General features: G+C 40.5%; 1 protein-coding gene across 3 annotated transcripts in view; it reads right to left on the bottom strand.

Moving 5' to 3' along the window:
- Positions 1-297: 297 nt before the first annotated feature.
- PJA2 (praja ring finger ubiquitin ligase 2) overlaps positions 298-22063 on the bottom strand; it is a 63637-nt gene continuing 41871 nt past the window's right edge. For all 3 annotated transcript variants that reach the window (XM_075325022.1, XM_075325024.1, XM_075325023.1), the window contains 5 exons: positions 15093-15278; positions 13256-13367; positions 12668-12782; positions 3567-3688; positions 298-949 (listed from right to left, as the gene is read on the bottom strand). In XM_075325022.1, the coding sequence (XP_075181137.1) occupies positions 824-949; positions 3567-3688; positions 12668-12782; positions 13256-13367; positions 15093-15278 (661 nt within the window). In that variant the 3' untranslated portion in view covers positions 298-823. The remainder of the gene's footprint in view (positions 950-3566; positions 3689-12667; positions 12783-13255; positions 13368-15092; positions 15279-22063) is intronic.

Here is a 22063-nt window from a genome sequence, read left to right as displayed (position 1 = left end):
GTTATTTCCAACCACTGGGCGATACAGTGTATTTATCTTGTATACCTTCCTCTATCAGGTTCTTACACGTAAATGTGTGAAAATCCCTCGGGATACTCAAACTGTCCTGTGTGGCACCAACAGTTATAGTCACTCAGATCATACTTCATTGAGGCACAAGGTCAGAACATAGAAACACACACAAAAACATACATACATGCACACAACAGCTTTACCATCAGCACGCTTTCATGTCACCTGACTGATGCTTGGAAACGTGCTCTGGATTTATACCCAAAAATAAAAGACTCTTCAAAGTAGGTTTCAGTATGCATTTTATTTTCAGTGGAACCAATTGTTATTATCACAGAACGTCTTCACATTTGATGCAAACATGAAAGATCAGTTACAAAAGTGGCACAGCTGCAACCTTTTCACTACTTGAGGGCACACAGACAAAATGCTTTGCAAAGTCTGTTACCTCTTGTGTGGAAAGGATGTAAACATAACATAAATGTAAGATTTAGTAGCTCCTTTCTGTAAAGCTCTAACTGCACTGCAGTTGTGAAAACACAAAAATGTGTTGTGCCACAAAACAAAAAAAGAAAGCTAAACGCGTTGAACACAAAGTAGCATTTATCAATATATTTGCTTGCAATCTTCCCAATAACTAGACAACTAAAGCTATATACATAAATGTGGCTTACAAAGTCTTCTAGTTATTCTGAACTAATAAATATTAGGCTTTATGCTGAACATTTTCAGTGGGTCAGTGTGCATTTACAGTAGCTTGTTCTTAGAATATCATTTCCAAACTAACTGGAACAATTAGTGAGTAAATGAATTATCGAGTTCCTGCAGCATTATGAATTGATGGGGGGCTGTCATGGTCCGATAGGAAGGAAGTAGCCGCTGCAGCTTCAGGAAGCAGAGATGTCAGGATGTGACGGCACACAGGGCATGTTCCAGACTGGAAAGAGTAATAAACATAGTTATGAATGTAACCTCCTTCCTGTAGTTGAATAAATTGACTTATAATTGATTTTTGTGCTTTGTAAGAATAAGGGGTACTTTGCACGTTGCAACATCACTACTGCGATGTCGTCGGGGTCAAATCGAAAGTGACGCACATCCGGCGCCAGTAACGTCGCAACGTGTAAAACCTAGAAGCACCGATAAACGATTGCAAAAGCGTCGTAAATCTGTGATCTGTGTAGTGTCAGTCATTTTAATAATTTCGCTGCAGCGACCGGTACAATGTTGTTCCTCGTTCCTGTGGCAGCACACATCGCTGTGTATGAAGCAGCAGGAGCGAGGAACATCTCCTTACCTTCCTCCACCAGCTAAGCGGAAGGAAGGAGGTGGGCGGGATGTTTCCGTCCCGCTCATCTCCGCCCTTCCGCTTCTATTGGCCGCCTGCTGTCGCTGTGACGCCGCACGACCCGCCCCCTTAGGAAGAAGGTGGGTCCCCGGCCAGAGCGACGTCGCAGGGCAGGTAAGTGCGTGTGAAGCTGCCGTAGCGATAATGTTCGCTACGGCAGCTATCAAAAGATATCGCATGTGCGACGGGGGAGGGTACTATCGGCTAGCGATGTCGCAGCGTGCAAAGTAACCCTTACTCTATGAGCTTCTATAGATAAATAGGAATGAATTCCAAGACAACACACAGTATAAAGTGACATTTCTACAATGCAGACACCACATGTTAATAGTCAATAGAGAAAAATCAAAGCTGCTGCAAGGTGTACAAAATTTACTAGTAGAAATAACTTTCTGAAGATAAAACCTAGGCATATCATTAAAAGTGACCCTGCACCTTTTGAAATTGGTTTTAAAGCATGACTTCACTTTAATTGCCATAGAAGTCCTTTTTAAATGGTCTACTAACAAAGTCTAATGAATGGTGTTTAGTTCATTACTCCCTATGAAGTCAGAGTTGCAGAAAAGAGACACAGAAGTGTTCAACTATTACATTGGCTTCAATGAACCTCAGAATAAGCTCATCATTGCGAAACGTGCATCAGGATCCCTGGGTTAAAGACGTTCTTCTTTATTACTGTGGATTTTGGGGTCATGTGGAGTAATTCAGCTGATTATGGGTTGTTATCATATGCTGAACCTAATTTGTCCCTAGAAACTGTCCCCCAGCTTCGTTCTGTCCTGATTGTTTACAGTAATCTTGCAGCCTCTATATGTACTACATGTGTCCTATCTTGATTTATTTTTTTGCTATTATATATAAAGCATGTGTATTTATTGCATCTATATATGTGTTTTATTTTTGCATCTAATAAATAAAAATGACATTTTTGATAAATATATTGGTATGGTTTAGAAATGTGTTTTTGTGGTTTTTCATTCAGAAATGAAACTTATGATTATTGATGGCAGGTGTTTTTTAATCTGGGAATGAGTTATTTATCACAACTATTCCAGATGTAAAGCATAATCATATCCGGTAATTAACCAGCATGGCATACAATAGCCTATCTTCACATGTAATAACTAACTGGCATGATGGAATTGACTTGGCATCAGGTCAACAAATGACCGGCTTGCTCATGTAAATGTAAAAGCATTAGTGTACATAAAATATTCATAGTTCAGTCTATAAAAGTTGTCAATAAACCAAATGAATACATTTCCAGAAAAAGGAAAGGCTTTCTAACAATTTTTCTTGGAAGAGAATAAAGAAGAATATGAAAAGTAAATGAAGAAGTCAGAATTAGAGATGAGTGGACCCGTGGACAATCGGTTCGGCGGGTTCAGCTGGACTTTAGACAAAAGTTCTGTTTGGGACCCAGACTTGACCTGAACCCAGCCATAAACAGAGCATTTCCAGGGGCAGGTGAGCGGAGTTTTTCAAAAACATTTTTTGGTGCACACTACATCTGATCATGCTGTTACCACCAGTGCGAGCTGTCCAAACACTGCAAGCGGCTCGCAGTGAGCTGAGCACAGCGTGTACCTGAGCATAGCGATCGATGTTTGCTTGAGTGGTTCGCTTGAGTGGTTCGCAGACGTGAAGCACCCAAACTCTGAACCCTATTTTTTTTTTTTTTTAGTAAAGTCTTTGCTTGGTAAAAACATCGAACCTCTGGTTCGCTCATCTCTAAATCAAGACAGATGAAACGTAGCAGAAGCAACAGTTATATAAATCATATGACACTGAGCAAGATGGAAATACACAGATTTACAGAGAGTGGCTTTGGCCATAAAGCAGCAAATAGATGTCAAAGGCAGTGTGCAGACTTCATCTAACTGCTTGGTAAAGCCCAATGCATGATGGGAAGAGAGGGAAAGAAAGTCAGCTCTTATAGTGCTTGCAATATTCTGATAATAGAAAGTTAAAAAGAATAGAAGGCAAGTTATACAGCTTATACATCTAGGCAATGCCTACACATATTTGACTGGTATATCCATCACAGGCAATTTTAACTTTTTGTTGGGGATGAGGCAGAAAAAACATATTCTTATCTTTGAATCTCGTGTGACAGGATAACTATGCAGACACTTTTCTATTCATTTCAACTGAAGATGACTGCAGTATTTTTGACTTACTACATAGTCACTTAGAAGATACTTACTTTTTGTAACCACAAAGTCACACATGGCTTATGGAAGAGGTGGTGACAAGGGAGCTCTGTTAAAATCTCATCTTTAATATACTCGCTACAGCATATGGCACAGCACTGGTCTTGACCTACAACTGAAACAAAATGAATAGTCTCTATTTGCCTTCAACCAGAAAACCAGCGTTATATATGAATAAGAACAGATAAGAAATAAATTGTTTTGATATAAAATATAAACTCATTTATTTCTTTTTTCTTACTCCACATGCTGAATATTATACATACTGATACTGGTAATACTTCCAACTCAATACTCACTCCAGATTGTTTTAACTAAAACAGCGTCTCAAAAAAACACATTGTTAAAAAGAGAATATGGAAACTATTTTTCGCTCTTACCTATAATCATACATAAAGCGGCTTCTTGAATAATATATATATATATATATCTCTATCTATATTATTTATTTTATTATATATATATATATTATATATATATATATATAATATATGTCTATCTATCTATATATCTATCTATATATAGGTGTCGATTCGTATTGAATTGATGATACCCTACAATTTTTTAATTCACTTTTTATCTCTATCTCATTCCGCTTTCGAGATAAAAATGCTAACTCCGTTGTTTTCCACCAGGTGGCGCTATATGTGGCTTCATTGCGTAGGGCATGGCTACTTTACTATACCTAGACACTACTCCTATGCCAATAGCTGCCGCCATTCTCAAGTTAATGGCGGTGGGCAGGATATGGGTGGACACACCATAATATATAATTATATAATCAATCATTATCTAACCCTCGCAAGCGTCGTAGGCCATGGGAGTCAATATATAGGGGTTAGATTGAGCATGGACGGTGGTTTATTTTATTTAGTCCTTGTTGGGGCCTCAATGTATCACACTTTCCAAACTGTCTATCTACCCTGCAGCTCTGAGCAGATTGTATTTTCTTTATTCATGTGTAGTACTTCATTTTCTGTATTTTTGGGACTCCTTTCTCCGCACAGAACACTTGTTCTTGCCAAGGATAGCATACTTGAATGCTGTCTTAAAAGTATGTTTTACTGTGAATACTCAGGATTTTTAAAAAGAAAGGAGATAGAGACCACAATGCTCTGTTCTTGGGAAAACGCATCTAAATGTTTGAAATTTTAAAGGGTATTTAAAAAGGGCTCTAAACATAACATGGATAAAAACAATGGAAACAGTCTGAATGGCTTGCTACTGAAGTTCAGTACACACCAATGCAAAAATATGGTAGAACACAAGGTCTTCCATTTGGGCTGGGCGCTGGCAGAGCAGCAAAAACATTGTTTGGTCTCACATTATATACTCATGAGTTCTGTGCAAACAGCAGATTGTACAGCAGAGATGGTATGGTAAAATCCGAGGCATGGAGGTAGAATAAAAAAAATAAAAATGATGCAGAAAATATCACGGAAATTACACTACTCTCCAATGGTTGGTCTACAACATAGTGTGGAATAGGAAGAAAGAAAAAGGTAGATGTTGGTTTAATGTGTACATTTAGTGTGTTCAGTTTTGGCCTTTTCTTCTCACATAATTGTACCACAGGCTGTCATATATGATGCCAGTCTCCTGACAGTGCCAGGAGGGATGCCTCAGATTACATTTCACTGCAGTTGCTATCACCATTACCCAAACTGCTCCCACTCGTATAAAAAGCCATTTTAGGGAACCTGTCATGTTGACCATGTAGTCTGATCTCCCAGCAAAATGCTCTAGTGCAGGAAGATCTGAGCAAAGATGGACAGGTGTGTGGGAAAATGTAATACAGCATGTGTGCTATTCATTGTGATACTTGCTTAATCTGGGTTTAGCATTCAAGGAGGTGATCCTAATGAGCTACTAACATCTCTCTAGGTGTGATTGCACAGGGAAGTTTGTCAATCAGTAATTCGGCCTGCCCACACGGCGTCTAAGCCGAAAACGAGAAAAGAATTCAAGGAATAAAATACAAGATATACAAATTTTTCTAATGAAGGGAATTTTGTTTACTTACCGTAAATTCCTTTTCTTCTAGCTCCAATTGGGAGACCCAGACAATTGGGTGTATAGCTACTGCCTCCGGAGGCCACACAAAGCACTACACTAAAAAGTGTAAGGCCCCTCCCCTTCTGGCTATACACCCCCCCGTGGGATCACGGGCTCCTCAGTTTTAGTGCAAAAGCAAGAAGGAGGAAAGCCAATAACTGTTTTAAAGACAAATTCAATCCGAGGAACAACATCGGAGAACTGAACTCTTCAACATGAACAACATGTGCACCCGAAAAAACACAATCCCTAAGAAAACAGGGCGGGTGCTGGGTCTCCCAATTGGAGCTAGAAGAAAAGGAATTTACGGTAAGTAAACAAAATTCCCTTCTTCTTTGTCGCTCCTAATTGGGAGACCCAGACAATTGGGACGTCCAAAAGCAGTCCCTGGGTGGGTAAAAGAATACCTCGTGATAGGGCCGTCAAACAGCCCTTTCCTACAGGTGGGCCACCGCCGCCTGAAGGACTTGTCTACCTAGGCTGGCATCCGCCGAAGCGTAGGTATGCACCTGATAATGCTTGGTAAAAGTGTGCAGACTCGACCAGGTAGCCGCCTGGCACACCTGCTGAGCCGTAGCCTGGTGCCGTAATGCCCAGGACGCACCCACGGCTCTGGTAGAATGGGCCTTCAGTCCTGATGGAATCGGAAGCCCAGCAGAACGGTAGGTGTGAAGAATTGGTTCCTTGATCCACCGCGCCAGGGTGGATTTGGAAGCTTGCGACCCCTTACGCTGACCAGCGACAAGGATAAAGAGTGCATCCGAGCGGCGCAGGGGCGCCGTGCGGGAAATGTAGATCCTGAGTGCTCTCACCAGATCCAATAAATGCAAACCTTTTTCAAATTGGTGAACTGGATGCGGACACAAAGACGGTAAAGTGATATCCTGGTTGAGATGAAAGGAGGATACCACCTTAGGAAGAAATTCTGGAATTGGACGCAGAACTACCTTGTCCTGGTGAAATACTAGGAAGGGAGATCTGCATGATAACGCCGCCAGCTCGGACATTCTCCGAAGGGACGTGACCGCCACTAGAAAGGCCACTTTCTGTGAAAGACGAGAAAGGGAAACATCCTTCAAAGGCTCGAAAGGCGGCTTCTGGAGAGCAATTAGGACCTTGTTCAGATCCCAGGGCTCCAACGGCCGCTTGTAAGGGGGGACGATATGACAAACCCCTTGCAGGAACGTGCGTACCTGAGGAAGTCGCGCTAGGCGCTTCTGAAAAAATACGGATAGCGCGGAGACTTGACCTTTAAGGGAGCCGAGCGACAAACCTTTTTCCAACCCAGACTGCAGGAAGGAAAGAAAAATAGGCAATGCAAATGGCCAGGGAGAAACTCCCTGAGCAGAGCACCAAGATAAGAATATCTTCCACGTCCTGTGGTAGATCTTGGCGGAGGATGGTTTCCTAGCCTGTCTCATGGTGGCAACCACTTCATGAGATAAACCTGAGGCCGCTAGGATCCAGGACTCAATGGCCACACAGTCAGGTTCAGGGCCGCAGAATTCAGATGGAAAAACGGCCCTTGAGACAGCAAGTCTGGACGGTCTGGCAGAGCCCACGGTTGGCCTACCGTGAGGTGCCACAGATCCGGGTACCACGACCTCCTTGGCCAGTCTGGAGCGACGAGGATGGCGTGGCGGCAGTCGGCCCTGATCTTGCGCAGCACCCTGGGCAACAACGCCAGAGGTGGGAACACATAAGGTAGCCTGAACTGCGACCAATCCTGAACTAGGGCGTCTGCCGCCAGAGCTCGGTAATCGTGGGATCGCGCCATGAAAACCGGGACCTTGTTGTTGTGCCGTGACGCCATCAGGTCGACGTCCGGCATCCCCCAGCGGCGACAGATCTCCTGAAACACGTCCGGGTGAAGGGACCATTCCCCTGCGTCCATGCCCTGGCGACTGAGAAAGTCTGCTTCCCAGTTTTCCATGCCTGGTATGTGAACTGCGGATATGGTGGATGCCGTGTCTTCCACCCACGTCAGAATCCGCCGGACTTCCTGGAAGGCCTGCCGACTGCGTGTTCCCCCTTGGTGGTTGATGTATGCCACCGCTGTGGAGTTGTCCGACTGAATTCGGATCTGCTTGCCTGCTAGCCACTGCTGGAAGGCTTGTAGGGCAAGATAGACTGCTCTGATTTCCAGAACATTGATTTGAAGGGTGGACTCTTTCCGAGTCCACGTACCGTGAGCCCTGTGGTGGAGAAACACTGCTCCCCACCCTGACAGGCTCGCGTCTGTCGTGACCACCACCCAGGATGGGGGTAGGAACGACTTTCCTTTCGACAATGAGGTGGGAAGAAGCCACCACCGGAGAGAGTCCTTGGCTGTCTGAGAGAGGGAGACATCCCTGTCGAGGGATGTCGACTTCCCGTCCCATTGGCGGAGAATGTCCCATTGAAGTGGACGCAGATGAAACTGCGCGAAAGGAACTGCTTCCATTGCTGCTACCATCTTCCCTAGGAAGTGCATGAGGCGCCTCAAGGGGTGCGACTGGCCCTGAAGGAGAGATTGCACCCCTGTCTGTAGTGAACACTGTCCAGTGGAAGTTTCACTATCGCTGAGAGAGTATGAAACTCCATGCCAAGATATGTTAGTGATTGGGTCGGGGTTAGATTTGACTTTGAAAAGTTGATAATCCACCCGAAACCCTGGAGAGTCTTCAGTGCCACATTCAGGCTGTGCTGGCATGCCTCTTGAGAGGGTGCCTTGATAAGTAGATCGTCCAAATACGGAATCACAGAGTGACCTTGCGAGTGCAGGACTGCCACTACTGCTGCCATAACCTTGGTAAAGACCCGAGGGGCTGTCGCCAGCCCGAAAGGTAGAGCTACGAACTGCAGGTGTTCGCTTCCTACAACGAAGCGTAGAAAACGCTGATGCTCTGGCGCAATCGGCACGTGGAGATAAGCATCCTTGATGTCTATTGATGCAAGGAAATCTCCTTGAGACATTGAGGCGATGACGGAGCGGAGGGATTCCATCCGGAACTGCCTGGTTTTCACGTGTTTGTTGAGCAGCTTTAGATCCAGGACGGGACGGAACGACCCGTCCTTCTTTGGCACCACAAACAAATTGGAGTAAAAACCGCGACCTCGTTCCTGAAGAGGAACGGGAGTCACCACTCCTTCCGCCTTTAGGGCGGACACCGCTTGCAGAAGAGCATCTGCTCGGTCGGGAGGTGGAGAAGTTCTGAAGAAGCGAGTTGGAGGACGAGAACTGAACTCTATCCTGTACCCGTGAGACAGAATGTCTCTCACCCAACGGTCTTTGACCTGTGACAGCCAAATGTCGCCAAAGCGGGAGAGCCTGCCACCGACCGAGGATGCGGAGAGAGGAGGCTGAGAGTCATGAGGAAGCCGTCTTGGTAACGGTTCTTCCGGCTGTCTTTTTTGGTCGTGATTGAGTCCGCCAAGAATCTGAGCCCCTCTGATCCTTTTGAGTCCTTTTGGACGAGGAGAATTGGGACCTGCCTGAGCCTCGAAAGGACCGAAAACCAGACTGTCCCCTCCTCTGTTGGGGTTTGTTTTGTCTGGGTTGAGGTAAGGATGAATCCTTACCCTTGGAGTGTTTAATGATTTCATCCAAACGCTCACCAAACAGTCGGTCACGAGAAAGAGGCAAACTGGTTAAGCACTTCTTGGAAGCAGAATCTGCCTTCCATTCTCTCAACCACAAGGCTCTACGTAAAACCACAGAGTTGGCAGACGCCACTGCCGTACGGCTCGTAGAGTCTAGGACAGCATTAATCGCGTAAGACGCAAATGCAGACATTTGAGAGGTCAATGGTGCCACCTGCGGAGCAGATGTACGTGTGACCGTGTCGACCTGTGTAAGCCCAGCTGAAATAGCTTGGAGTGCCCATACGGCTGCGAATGCTGGCGCCAACGACGCTCCAATAGCTTCATAGATGGATTTCAACCAGAGCTCCATCTGTCTGTCAGTGGCATCTTTAAGTGCCGCCCCATCTTCCACTGCAACTAAGGATCTAGCTGCAAGCCTGGAGATTGGAGGGTCCACCTTGGGACACTGGGTCCAGCCCTTGACCACGTCAGGGGGAAAAGGATATCGTGTATCTTTAAGCCGTTTGGAGAAACGCTTATCTGGATAAGCGTGGTGTTTCTGGAAAGCGTCTCTAAAGTCAGAGTGGTCCAGAAAAGTGCTCAATTTACGCTTGGGATACCTGAAATGGAATTTCTCCTGCTGTGAGGCTGACTCCTCTGCAGGAGGAGCTGGTGGAGAAATATCTAACATTCTATTGATGGACGCTATAAGATCATTCACTATGGCGTCACCATCAGGTGTATCCAGATTGAGAACGGTCCCAGGATCAGAATCCTGATCAGCCACATCCGCCTCATCACACAGAGAGTCGTCCAGCTGGGACCCTGACCAGTGTGATGAAGTTGAGGGCCGCTCATAGCGAGCCCGCTTAGGCCGTCTGGGACTGTCGTCCGAGTCAGAGTCGTCACCCTGGGGTGCATGCGACACCTCCTGAGCTCGGGAGAGATCCAGCTGAGGGGGACCAGGGAGCAATGATTCAACAGTGCCCATGGTCTGAGTTATTGGTCTAGACTGCAATGTTTCAAGAATTTTAGACATAGTCATAGACAATCTGTCAGCAAAAACTGCAAACTCCGTCCCTGTCACCTGGACAGCATTCACAGGTGGTTCTCCCTGGGTCACCTCTAGCAGCGGCCCCGGCTGAGCAAGTGCCACAGGGGCCGAGCACTGCACACAATGGGGGTCAGTGGAACCTGCCGGTAGAGCAGCCCCACATGCGGTACAAGCAGCATATAAAGTCTGTGCCTTGGCACGTTTGCTTTTTGCGGACGACATGCTGTTGTCTGCCTTGAGTAACCTAGGAGGGTATATAGCAGAGAGTCACCAGCGACCGTACAGTGTAATGTATAGTATGCAAGCACAAAAATACAAAGTACACTTCGGCACAAGTGGGGGTGAGCCCTTGAGGGCTGCTTACCGCCCGCTGAAAAGCGGGTGTGAGGTCGCAGAATCCCGTGTCTGGGTCTCCCAGTCTCCCCTCTCCAGCTCAGCGTGCAGACAGGAATGGCTGCCGGCGTCCTGTGAGGAGGGGCGGACCGTGGGCGTGCCACAAACAAAGAGCGGGAAACTGGCGTCCCACTGTGCCCAGTGTGAGGGCTGGAGTATGTAAAGCAGACTCCAGCCCTCAGCGCTGATGGTCTGTACAGCGTCCCGCCCTCCCCCTGACTGGCAGGTCTGGGGGCGGGAACGAAACGAACTAGGCCGCAAAAGCCGGGGACTGTAGTAATAAGCGCGGCCGTCATAGATGCACGGCTAGCGCGGAAGTCCCCGGCGCACCACAAGTCCCAGCCGCGTCGCAGTGAAAACTGACCCCAGCGGCCGGCGCGGCCGTTCGTACTAAGTCTACTCACTCAGCAGCGCTGTAGTGAGGAATGGCACAAGCGCAGCAGCGCTGATGTCCCCGGCGCACTAACACGCCCAGCATGCTGCGGTGTGCGCGCGGTATGCCCGGGGACACAGAGTACCTTAACGAAGCATGGCCCTGTCCCTGACGATACTCAGCTCCATATCCAGCCGATTCTCCGGGGGCTGTGGAAGGAGCACGGTCTCAGTGCCTGGAGACCGGTAAAGTCCCACTTCACCCAGAGCCCTAATGGGGATGGGGAAGGAATCAGCATGTGGGCTCCAGCCTCCGTACCCGCAATGGGTACCTCAACCTTAACAAACACCGCCGACAGAAAGTGGGGTGAGAAGGGAGCATGCTGGGGGCCCTAGAATGGGCCCTCTTTTCTTCTATCCGACATAGTCAGCAGCTGCTGCTGACTAAACAGTGGAGCTATGCGTGGATGTCTGACCTCCTTCGCACAAAGCATAAAACTGAGGAGCCCGTGATCCCACGGGGGGGTGTATAGCCAGAAGGGGAGGGGCCTTACACTTTTTAGTGTAGTGCTTTGTGTGGCCTCCGGAGGCAGTAGCTATACACCCAATTGTCTGGGTCTCCCAATTAGGAGCGACAAAGAAATTATATATACACACACACACACACACACACACACACACACACACACATATATATATAATATATAAACACAAAACACACGCACACTGTACAGCACTTTCAAGCTAATAAGTCCTGGTTGAGATTAACAGGATTTTCCCACAAATAACAATTATCACCAAATATCAGTGCATGACCGTGTTAAGGCCGATTGAATGGGTGGTGGTGCAGGATGCTTCTTGGCACTCTACCAGGGTCTATTGGGCAGAGAGACATTCTCCTCCTCTGTTTTCACCAGCCCCAAAGACAACTAGTGAGGTGTATGATAAGGGGAAAAAAAAAATAAATTGTGGAACAACGGCTGTCCCATGGGTAGCAATATAAATATAAATGATATAGTTCAATAATGTAGGTCACATATTTTCTCTGAGATATGCAATAAGACACAGCAGTAATGGAATGGGACCGCCGCCTTCAACTATTGGGATCACCGGAAAAGGGTTGTAGTAGAAAACATGCATCGATTACATAATACAAGATTTTGACGGCATTGTTTTGTAAAAAAAACAATTACATAGATGTTAAGGTCATCATTTTGCATTTTCATTGATCTTGAAATAAAATAGTATTTTTTCAGCTATGGTCTTCACTGACAAAATCCTTTAAATTGTTTTTAATCAAACTACAATAAAGTGATGCACCACACATGCTTCACCATCACTCCACACTATGATCATGCAGAGAAGGAAGTTTTGGATCCCCATTCTAGAAACTGGTGGATACCAGCAGAGGGATGACATTATTCATCCATCCTGTGTATACGGAATAAGTGTCCTTTGTAAGACAGCCCCTTTAATGCTAGATATTATACCATCTGTTATAAAACTGAAATTCCCCAATATATTAAAGTGGCTCTAAGGCTGAATCCTCACCTTTCAAGTAATGTAATTTGCCCCTTTGATTACAGTGAAATGAAGGTAAAACTAAGCGCCCAGCAAAACATTCCTAAATTATAATTTCATAATTTATAATCTTACGAATGTGTTCATCAGTGATGACGATCTGTGGAAGACACTCAATGCTTTCTTTTGTTGCTGGAGGGTGGGCCTGTTCCACATCTACCGCTAGAGACTCCAGATGTGCCAGAGCAGTCTATGGAGACAAATACAGTTAAAACGCCAGAGTAATGCTGTGCTAGCAACATGCGTCATACAGAAGGTCATATCAAAAGATGGTTAGAAAAACATCAGCAACTAAGATCAGAAAGTTGATGGCTAAAATAAATAAATTGATTTTGCATACGTAATAAAAATAGATCCTACACCTGATGAGACTAATGTGCTTGCTTTCAATGTCTGATCGAATGGCTGTATATTCACGATATTAAAATGAGCTGCACTCACACATTTTATCATGTCTTATATTGAAATTTTCAGCCTATAACTGATAATAAAGATGTTCCGCGATTGATTTCCACAGTAACTACACCAGCATCAAAAAGTCTAAAATCTATTTTATAACGCATGCAGTTTATATTGTATAATCTGGTGACTGATCCACATTAATTACAGACAACATTCAAAAAAAATTAGCAGTACAAATTACAGCAATAAAATTGAACCTACCTCCATTGCTTGTGCAAGCCTCTCTTCAAGAGCCATGTATGTAAGAAACTGAGAATCCATGTAGGACATGGCTTGAGCTACGCCAATACCATCTCCAAAGTCATCTAGCAACCTAGAAGTAATTGGCAGAAAGTAAAGTAAATTTATATCACACACACACCAAAATTATTGCAATTGCACATTTTTTTTCTTTGTCTGTATTGCAGCAACACGAAGAAAAAAAAAAAAAAAAAAAAAAGAAAAAATGTGCAAAGTGGGCATAATTTCATACAAAGCCCCAAAAATGGGCCGGACAAAATTGTTGGCACCCTCAAAATTAATATTTGGTTTCACGCTCTTTGGAATAAAATAACTGCAATCAAATCGCTTCCTATAACCATCAAAAACAATCTTACACCCCTCGACTGGAATTTTGGAGTATTTGTCTCGTGCAAACTGTTCCATGTTCCTCATAGTTGAAGGATGCCTTGTCCCTACAGCAATTTTAAGATCTCTATACAGGTGTTCACTGGGATTTAGATCTGGGCTCATTGCTGCCACTTCAGGACACTCCAGCACTTTGTTTACATCCATTTCTGGGTGCGCCTTGAAGTATGTTTGTGGTCATTGTCCTGCTGGAGACCCATGACCTAGGACACAAATTCAGGTTTCTGACATTGGGCACTACATTGCAACCTAAAATTCTTCGGTAAGCTCTTGATTTCAAGGTGCCTCACAGAGTCAAAGCACTCAGTGCCTGAGGCATCAAGGCAACCCCAAAACAACTTTGAACCTCTATCATATGTGACTGTAGGTACTGTGTTCTTTTCTTTCTAAGCCTCATTCCATTTTCAGTAAATAGTAGAATGATGGGTTTTACTATAAAGCTATAAAGCTCTATCTTGGTCTCATCTGTCCACAAGACATTTTCCTAAAAGGATTTTGGCAAACTGTAATCTAGCTTTTTTTTATGTCTCTGTGTCACCAGTGGGGACATCCTTTATCACCTTTCATAGCGTTTTTCATTCACATGTTGAGGGATAGTTCTCGCTAACAGTTATGCCCCCTGAGCCTGCAGAACAGCTTGAATTTCTTTGGAACTTGGTTGAGGCTGCTTATCCACCACCCAGACTACCTGTGTTGTAACCTCTCATCAATTTTTCTCTGCTATCCACGTCCAAGGAGATTAGCTACAGTGCCATGGGTTGTAAACGTCTTGATGTTCCTTTGTCCATGGTGCACAAGATAATCAATATCTCTGAAGATGGATTTGTAACTTTGAAATTGTTCATATTTTTCAACAATTTTGGTTCTCAAGTCCACAGACAATTCTCTTTCCTGCTTTATTCTCCATGCTTAGTGTGGCACACACAGCCACACACTGCAACGATTGAGTCAAGTTCTCCCATTTCTGCCTGGTTTAGCTGTGATTTTCCTATTGACCACATCTGTCACTTGCCACAGGTGAGTTTAAGTCAGCATCACCAGCTTGAAACAAATTGGTTTACCCACTTTTGGAGAGGCGCCAACAAGAGCCCATTTTTGGCAATTATTTCCAAATCAAATTGCCCTTTTCTCATGCAGCATTTGCAGAACTGTTACTGCCTAAGAAAATCTGAAACCCCTGACAGAATTCGTCCAGATACAATTTATTCAACATTCGTTCGTTATCGATTTGCCCACAGATTTGGCATAGTTATGTCTTGGGTTTAATCTGATGCAACAAAGCAAGTATATAAAAAGAACTTTACCTCACATGAGAGTCAGATTTAAAGATTATATGGTATTCCACATTATAAATCACATTTCTGTATGAATGAATGAATGCATGCATGCATGCATGACAAACTCAACCTACCTCCATTCAACTTCCAAATCTTCACTCATACTCGAGTCATCCTCCAAATTGTTATTCCCATCCAAAATAAAAAAGCCTGGTGGTAAATAATGGGGTCCAATCTCATTTTCCTCATCTGTGCTGCTTTCGATGTCCTCACGATACTGTAACCAGGGGATTTCTCCATCTTCCAGAGAATTTTGCTCCCTAAAATGCAAGTTTGTTTTTAATAGAAATGAAATGTCTAAAGCGGTTCTTGTAAATTCTAGCAAAATATACAAAACAGTTTGCAGTGTTTCTTCACTTTCTATTTTATGTGAATAAGATCAGTCTTAAAAAAAAAAAAAATTAACCATGGAGACCTGTAAAATGATTGAAATTAATACATCAAGTTATCAAATATTTCATAGTAAGACATATACGTTCATAGTTCTGTTCATGTTGGAGGGCATAGGTTATTAATAAAGTTTATAAGGGATAAATATGCCCATATTGAATATACTTGAGTGATGAGCATGGAGGGATATATTTGAATCCTTCCCGAAGCTTTCCGAAGTTTCTAGAAGGTTACGTAATATGGAACTATATTCAACTGTGTTACACTAGAATGCCCTATATGGTCTGAACAGCTGGTATATAATGCACGATGGAGGGGGCTACTGGTCGCTCCCCACATTGCCTGCTGTGAGAAGACTCGAGGCTGCAAAGATGAAGACACACTAAGAGATGACATCCCCTGCATTGCCGTTCAGGACCCAAAGAAAGATGGGTAAAGACTTCCCATTGATCATTATGGACTAAATGAACTCTTTGCGTAAGCTTTCAACGTATATTATTTTTCCTTTCTGTAACTGAACCCTGGCAACCATTTTTAAATAGATAAAATATATTTATTTTTTACATTTTTGAAGTTTCTTTCTTTCATGCGCTTTTACGTATTTGACGAAAAATATATTTAAGAGTATATTTTTTTAACATTTTGGCGAGTCAGCTATTCGTGATTTTTTTTACATTTTTTTGTTGTTCCTTCACTTTGCATAAGGGGGGGTCGAAGTTATCAAAGTCATAAGTATTTTAAATATCTCCTGCAAAGGATCAGGAATCGACAATTTATAAAAAATCACGCAGAACCTAGGAAATACGTATGAGTCAAGTTGCATGAATGTTTTTTTTTTAATGAACTTTAAAGTTTTTACAAAGCCACAGAAGTTAACTTTTGACGTATTTTTGAGTAAGAAGATAAAGTCAGTCCATAAGAAGTATTGGACGTGCTGAACAAGGTGAATCAAGTCTTAGAGGATCATCCATCAGATCATCTGATCATTTCAGGTAAGAAAATGGATTTTATCTCTTCATATGTTAAGCAAAGTAAACTTCAGTTCACTTATTCAGATATTTCTAATGTAGAGGAGCTTTGGTTACGCTTTTATGAGGAGTGTGAACTTGAGAATTCACGTGTAGAATGTGCAAGGTCTTTTAATAGAGAGAAACAGAAAATCAGAAATGTCTGTCATTTAGTCTATGATTTTCACAAGTTAATCGTAGAAAAGTGTAAAAATGGTGGAAATAGACAACCTGAATTGTCAGGAGAGTCAGTGACAGAGAAATCCAAAGACTGCTTAGAACCTGGAGTGTCAGTCAGTGATATTGTGAATTCTGACTGTAATGTTGTAAATGATCAGTCAGATGATTTAGACTGTAATTCAAATCAGAATTTTGATAATGGCGGTAGACATGTGCTACGTAATCAAGGTCATTTTCAGCATACTGGGAAAGAAGCAGGAAATGACGTAGAGAAGCCAGAAGGGGGAGGAGCCAGAATGGGACACAGGCAGAAAGCTGTCAGAGAAGGACAAGTGGAGAGAAAAAATGGCGACGATCAGTTTCTAAAAATAGAACAGGCTAAGTTAGGGATTACACTTAGAAAAAATTTATTGGACATATGCAAATTAATTCCCGCATATAATCCTAAAATACATGTTTGCAGAAATTCAGAGATATTTGAAAGTTCCATCGAGAAGTTAAGTTTAACCAATAGTGAGACGAATCAGTTATTCCGTATGTGGTTACCTCAGCATTTCTTTAGACAATTGGCTTTGAAAAAGTTTTCTGACAATGAGACATTTGATTGTTCAAATGATAACGATATCATAAGGCTGAAATATCTCATCTTCTGTGCAAGGAATGAATCTGATCCAAACTATGAGATGTTGAAGGAATTACAAATTGAACAAAATGAGAGTACGTTCTCATTTATGTCCGTTTTTGAACGTTTGTATAGGGCGGTTATTCCAAATGTCGGATTGGATGGAATGATACGTTTATTCATCAAGAAATTTAATTTCCTTGACAATGCCGCCTGTGCAGTGGCATTAAATAAAAAGTCCCTATTCGAATGTACGACATTTATCGATTTTGTTAGAAATCGCCAAAGTCAATCAAAACAGAAATTAATTAATTCTGAAAAACCAATACAAAAAAGGGAGAGTTTCCGTGAAAAACCAACAGTGTCTCCCAGATCCAAATATTTTTGTGACAAGATGTATGAAATTCGCAGGAACCTTCATGTGAATTATAAGTCATACACCCCCCCTCTTTCCTTGTCACCTTCAATGAAAGAGAAAATTGTCACAAAATCTGATACCGATTATCTCAGACAAGCGATTTTTAAAAGCCCTGAAAGACAGAAACAGGTGTCTTGTGTAGATTCTCTCCCCTGGTCACTAGTGAAAGAAAAAAGGTCGTCCAGAGAATTTGATAGCCAGCGACAGCTGGGTGGTTTTTCAGAGAAAGATATTTTTTCTCATTTAAGGACAAAAATTGAGTTACAAAATAATTTCAATTCCAATTTTCTGGAAATTACTGTAATAAACCGAATCTTGCAAAAATTGAGGTTTGGTTTTTAGCTGGATAAAAGGGGATTTCTGGATAAATTAATTTTGCTGTTTGATAATCATAATTTTTCATATACATTGAATATATATATATATTAAAGGTAGTGATAGTAAATCAAGGTCATATTTTCATTTAGTCAAATGATAGTTAATGTTATAAATTAATAATTTGATCTCTGTATATGAATAATAATATTTAAAATAAAACAATAAGAGAAAGTAACAGATTCAAAGTGTTTCATTTTTATCATGAATATGATAATAATTTTATTCTTTTATTTCCCTCAGAATTTATCAGTAAAGCAGATTGATGAAGTATTAACTTTTTTATTTATACATATGTTCTTGTCCTCAATCAGGTAACATATATTTTATTGGGTAAGATTAATCGCGAAAGCACGAATAATAATAATAATTATTTTCTCAGGTACCAATTGCCAGAGAACTATTATTTTAATGTTTCTTTTATGAATACACATACATCTTCTTTAGAGTTATTAGAAATGTAATCTGAGCTTTGGAATGTAGTAAAACTGCTTGCTGTTTTGGAATGGTGTTCCTTGCACGTACTAGAGCATGTGACTTGAATTACTAAAGCTAATATCAAATATTTCTATGGTCAAATGTACAGTATGTAATACATTGGAATTTGTATTTTTCAAGAAGTACTTCAAATTAGTAACATAATTTTTGAAATGCGCATAGAATATTGGAAAAAAAAAAAGGGATATGTGTTTGTCAGTTTCTATGTAGAAGTGTATGTTAAAGACCATGGCAGTCTTGTGTGCATAGATGTGTCAATGAATGATTGATTGTTTGAGCAGCTGCTAAAGTCAAAGTATTTGGATCCAGAGAGAGAGAAAAAAAAAAAAAGGGGGAATTTTTGTTTTAACTTAGAAGTTATAAGATATGTATGTATACTATATAGAATAAATAAGTTATAGTACATAAGTATAAATAATGAAGGAATTTATACAAGATATATATTTTAATTCTTAGACATATGTCTTTAGTATAGAGATATTAGGATTTTTTTATTATTAAGGGTTTATTCTGAAGAGTTACATTCTAGAATAAGGTTATAACGTTTTGATTTTCTTATATCTTTTGTGTTAGTCACTTCTTTTACTGATACACAGATTGGTAATCATTTTTTCTTTTCAAATATAGAAGTGATATTTATAATATGGTCTTGAAGATATATAACACAAATTTTAATTTAATTTAATCTAAACATATTATTTTTTATAATATCATATTTCATGATATTGAAAGGGAGAGGTTTGGTCTCAATCACACACATTTATATTTGATAAATATATGTGTTTACAGGATACTTTAATAATTAATATTTCAAGTACAAAGGAAGAATTGGGAATATAAAAAATATATTTGAAGTATATCATAATGTATTTATATACTAAGAGAAGTGTATTATTTGCAAGGTTACATGACTTAATTATTTTTATTGGTTATTGATAGGTTTGGTAATTTTATAAGATACTGGTAATATTAAGGTTATCTGGTAACATTAAGGTTATGTATTATTAAAGACATAGGTGTTATATACATAGAAGGCCTTATTTTTATTTCAAGTTTTATTTTTATTCCGATTTTCATTTTTCTTTTTATTCCTATTTTTTATATTAATTATTATTTTAATATTCACATTTTTAATCTTAATTCTACAATTTTTATTTTTTCTTCAGATTTTAAATATCTCAATTGAGAAAACACTTCAATATTTAGTTCAGTAATATCTAATATAAGAATATTACTTTATTAAATATGAATCATATTAAAAGGGAAAAGTTCCATTTTTTGGAAGAAAAGATACTTTTTTCATCAATATATACAATTATTTCCTAGTAATACATTATTTTTATATTAATATGGATGAAATATTACTTATAGTTACACATTTCTTTATAGTAGGTTATTTAATAAATAATAGACAAATCAAATAAATTAAATTAGAGTAATAAAGATGGAAGATTAAGGTATATCTAGGTTTACCTTCCTATATTTACAAATAATATATATTATATTTTTAATCAATAATAATTTATAATGCGTATTATTGTGTTTTGATTATATCATCCAGTCTTTTTCAAAAGGTTATTTGCTTTGGTTTATAATTTTACAAATGATCTAACTAATAAGCCACATTGTTGCCTTTCATATTTATAATATGATACATGTTATAGGTACACATTATATTGTTTCATATTTTATATTATATTTTGGTTACATTCAACACATTGCCACCTATGGGTTTGGAAGGGTAATGCACCAACGACAAAAAGGTCATTACAAGAAAATACTATCGTCTATACTATTATACAGTATTTTATCATTCTGAGTATCAATTATATTAATACTTTTACGATAATAATAATGACATGGTATTATAGTATTAGAGTTATGGTACGCTGTGACATTTATTAGTGATAGTTATTGCCATATTTGGTATTTAGATTAGGGAATGAATCAGTCTTCAATCAAGATTATAGAAGATAAAAAGACTTTATAATTATCCTAAAGTTAAAAGGGATTCTGCAAAAAGGTCCAAAAGGTAACGTCTCAAATAAGACTGTGAAACATACAATACACTTACCGTGCTTGCACCTCAGAAACGCAATATCTTTTGGTCCAAGGATGGACAATGACACATGGTCTGTGCATTAAGACCTCCCTAAAGTTACTAAGAAGAGCAATGACGTGTTAAAGTTAACCCCTGTCGTGCTGACCAAGAACTTCTTAACATCTGTTCCTGGGTTATTTGACAACAGGCAGCATGAAAGGTGACTAGTGTAAATCACACTGCACAGACATCAAAGACTTTTTGCTATTCTTCTTCTACACTCATGAACTGTGGTTTATCAACATTGGCTATGGACTTTGCAATAAAAAATAAAGTTTATGGACTGTGATCTAACAATGATAAACAATATGGGACTGTATGAATTGGTAACCATTCATTTTTATCAAAGGATTTATTTCTAAGAGACTGTGTTTATGCCGGATTACATCGGAGATAAGAAGACATCAGCTCAGAGGACATCATATGGTGACCGGATTTGGTTTTTGCATTTCTTTTTAGGTCTAGCGAAGTATAGTTATATACATTTTTATATGATTGATCAGTCACAGCCTGTCATAACATGAATCAACATTATTATATTATTGAACTTACGACATGAATAATGCAAATTAATTATTATTCATCATTATTATTGATATTAATCCGTTATTGCCAAATAAGGAAAGAAGATTTGTTATTTTCTTGATGTATTAATTAATTTTCGGGGTTGCTCCACCCACTTCAAGGGGGAATTGTAAAATGATTGAAATTAATACATCAAGTTATCAAATATTTCATAGTAAGACATATACGTTCATAGTTCTGTTCATGTTGGAGGGCATAGGTTATTAATAAAGTTTATAAGGGATAAATATGCCCATATTGAATATACTTGAGTGATGAGCATGGAGGGATATATTTGAATCCTTCCCGAAGCTTTCCGAAGTTTCCAGAAGGTTACGTAATATGGAACTATATTCAACTGTGTTACACTAGAATGCCCTATATGGTCTGAACAGCTGGTATATAATGCACGATGTAGGGGGCTACTGGTCGCTCCCCACATTGCCTGCTGTGAGAAGACTCGAGGCTGCAAAGATGAAGACACACTAAGAGATGACATCCCCTGCATTGCCGTTCAGGACCCAAAGAAAGATGGGTAAAGACTTCCCATTGATCATTATGGACTAAATGAACTCTTTGCGTAAGCTTTCAACGTATATTATTTTTCCTTTCTGTAACTGAACCCTGGCAACCATTTTTAAATAGATAAAATATATTTATTTTTTACATTTTTGAAGTTTCTTTCTTTCATGCGCTTTTACGTATTTGACGAAAAATATATTTAAGAGTATATTTTTTTAACAAGACCCATTTCCATAATATCAGTGAACACAAAGTGAATGATACAGCAAAGTGTTTGTGGGCATAAACCCTTTTGTATGTTTTGAAGTTTTCATGGCAGATTGCAGCAGCACGGCCAGAATTGGGCACGCTGGGGAGGAGCCGGAGTG

Source organism: Anomaloglossus baeobatrachus, chromosome 1 (assembly GCF_048569485.1).
Source record: "Anomaloglossus baeobatrachus isolate aAnoBae1 chromosome 1, aAnoBae1.hap1, whole genome shotgun sequence".
Lineage (NCBI taxonomy): Eukaryota > Metazoa > Chordata > Amphibia > Anura > Aromobatidae > Anomaloglossus > Anomaloglossus baeobatrachus.
This window is presented reverse-complemented; position numbering and strand designations above follow the sequence as displayed.